General features: G+C 32.0%; 2 protein-coding genes across 2 annotated transcripts; both read right to left on the bottom strand.

The window, feature by feature from the left end:
• Positions 1–221: 221 nt before the first annotated feature.
• LOC108569895 (cytochrome P450 9e2-like) lies at positions 222–482 on the bottom strand (the record flags this gene model as incomplete). Its single annotated transcript, XM_017931647.1, has 1 exon — positions 222–482. A coding segment is annotated over exon 1 (255 nt), but the record flags the coding sequence as incomplete, so codon positions are not given.
• Positions 483–754: 272 nt separating this feature from the next.
• On the bottom strand, positions 755–1,155 carry LOC108569896 (cytochrome P450 9e2-like). The gene is made up of 2 exons (XM_017931648.1): positions 996–1,155; positions 755–945 (listed from the first exon to the last, which is right to left on the bottom strand). The coding sequence occupies exons 1-2, from the start codon at positions 1,054–1,056 to the stop codon at positions 755–757; spliced, it is 252 nt and encodes an 83-aa protein (XP_017787137.1). The 5' UTR covers positions 1,057–1,155.
• Positions 1,156–1,168: the final 13 nt, after the last annotated feature.

The following is a 1,168-nucleotide window of genomic DNA, read 5'->3' on the forward strand; positions in this document are numbered from 1 at the left end:
ATCTTGCTCATAGCTTCTGGTAGCTTTAATTGTATAATCTTTCGTGCATATCCTATCAAGTAAAGGCGCAGGTGGCCATTTTCGTAAAACCTCTACAAATCAATCAATTAATATACTTTCAATTGAACTTTAGTACCAGAAATGATCATATCCAAATACTTCATTTTTATCAAAGCGTCGTAAGTAACTTTTCCATTACAGACTTCCAAAGTATTTTGAATTTCTTGCCTCAACTTTTCTTGTACATGTGGATTTACAGCAAGTTCGTAAGCTAAGAAACACATGAGAAATGAAGTTGTGTCGTAGCCACCAAAGAAGAAAATCAATGCTTGACCCATGATATCTTCGTTGCTGATTTGAATTTTATTTGTCATCCTATTTAAACTGAATTGTTCAGTTGCAGCATAAGAATCTTTCATGATGGTCGTTTCTTTCTGCAATTTTCCTTTCCTCGCTTCCAGGAGTAAATGAATCATATCAGGTCTAACGATTCCATTTTTTCTCATGCACATGAATAGTTTCGTTGATGACACTTCTGAAGAAATTAGCAATGTCATCGGGAAATATTTTAAACCCTAACATCTAACCAAATAATAAATAAATAATATAAATCAACAGTGTAAAGATAATTAAAAATAAATACCTTCATAACTGTAGGAAAAGTATTGTACATAAAGAATATGTATTTACGAAAACCACTAAAATCGAAGGCATTTCGAGCTTTGACGTAGAAATCATTTTGACTATCATTCAACTATCTTTGACTATCAGTAGTTGCTTTTGTATAAGCATCCTTCAATTCCAAAGAAATTATATCTTTATTCTGTTTCAAGTAAAATTCTGCAAAATGTTCGGCAGAATCGTTAATCAGATTGAACATATAACGCATTTTGCTACTAGTAAATGCTGGACTTAGTATTGATCTCATATCGCGCCACGGTTCTCCTAAAATTAAAATTAAAGTATAATGTAATATAACAAATTTAATTACATACCAATCATAGCAAAGAGACCTCTGCTCCACGCAGGGTCTACTTTTTCCCTTGCATGATTCATATGGTCAGTAAAATAATCAAAGTCCTTGATGGTAATGGTTTTGATCAAATCTAAGTCATTAACGAGCAAAATTGGTGTTGTCAAATTGTATATACCACAATATCTGAAAAAA

This window comes from Nicrophorus vespilloides, unplaced genomic scaffold (genome assembly GCF_001412225.1).
Source record: "Nicrophorus vespilloides isolate i.1.1-1 unplaced genomic scaffold, Nicve_v1.0, whole genome shotgun sequence".
Classification (NCBI taxonomy): domain Eukaryota; kingdom Metazoa; phylum Arthropoda; class Insecta; order Coleoptera; family Silphidae; genus Nicrophorus; species Nicrophorus vespilloides.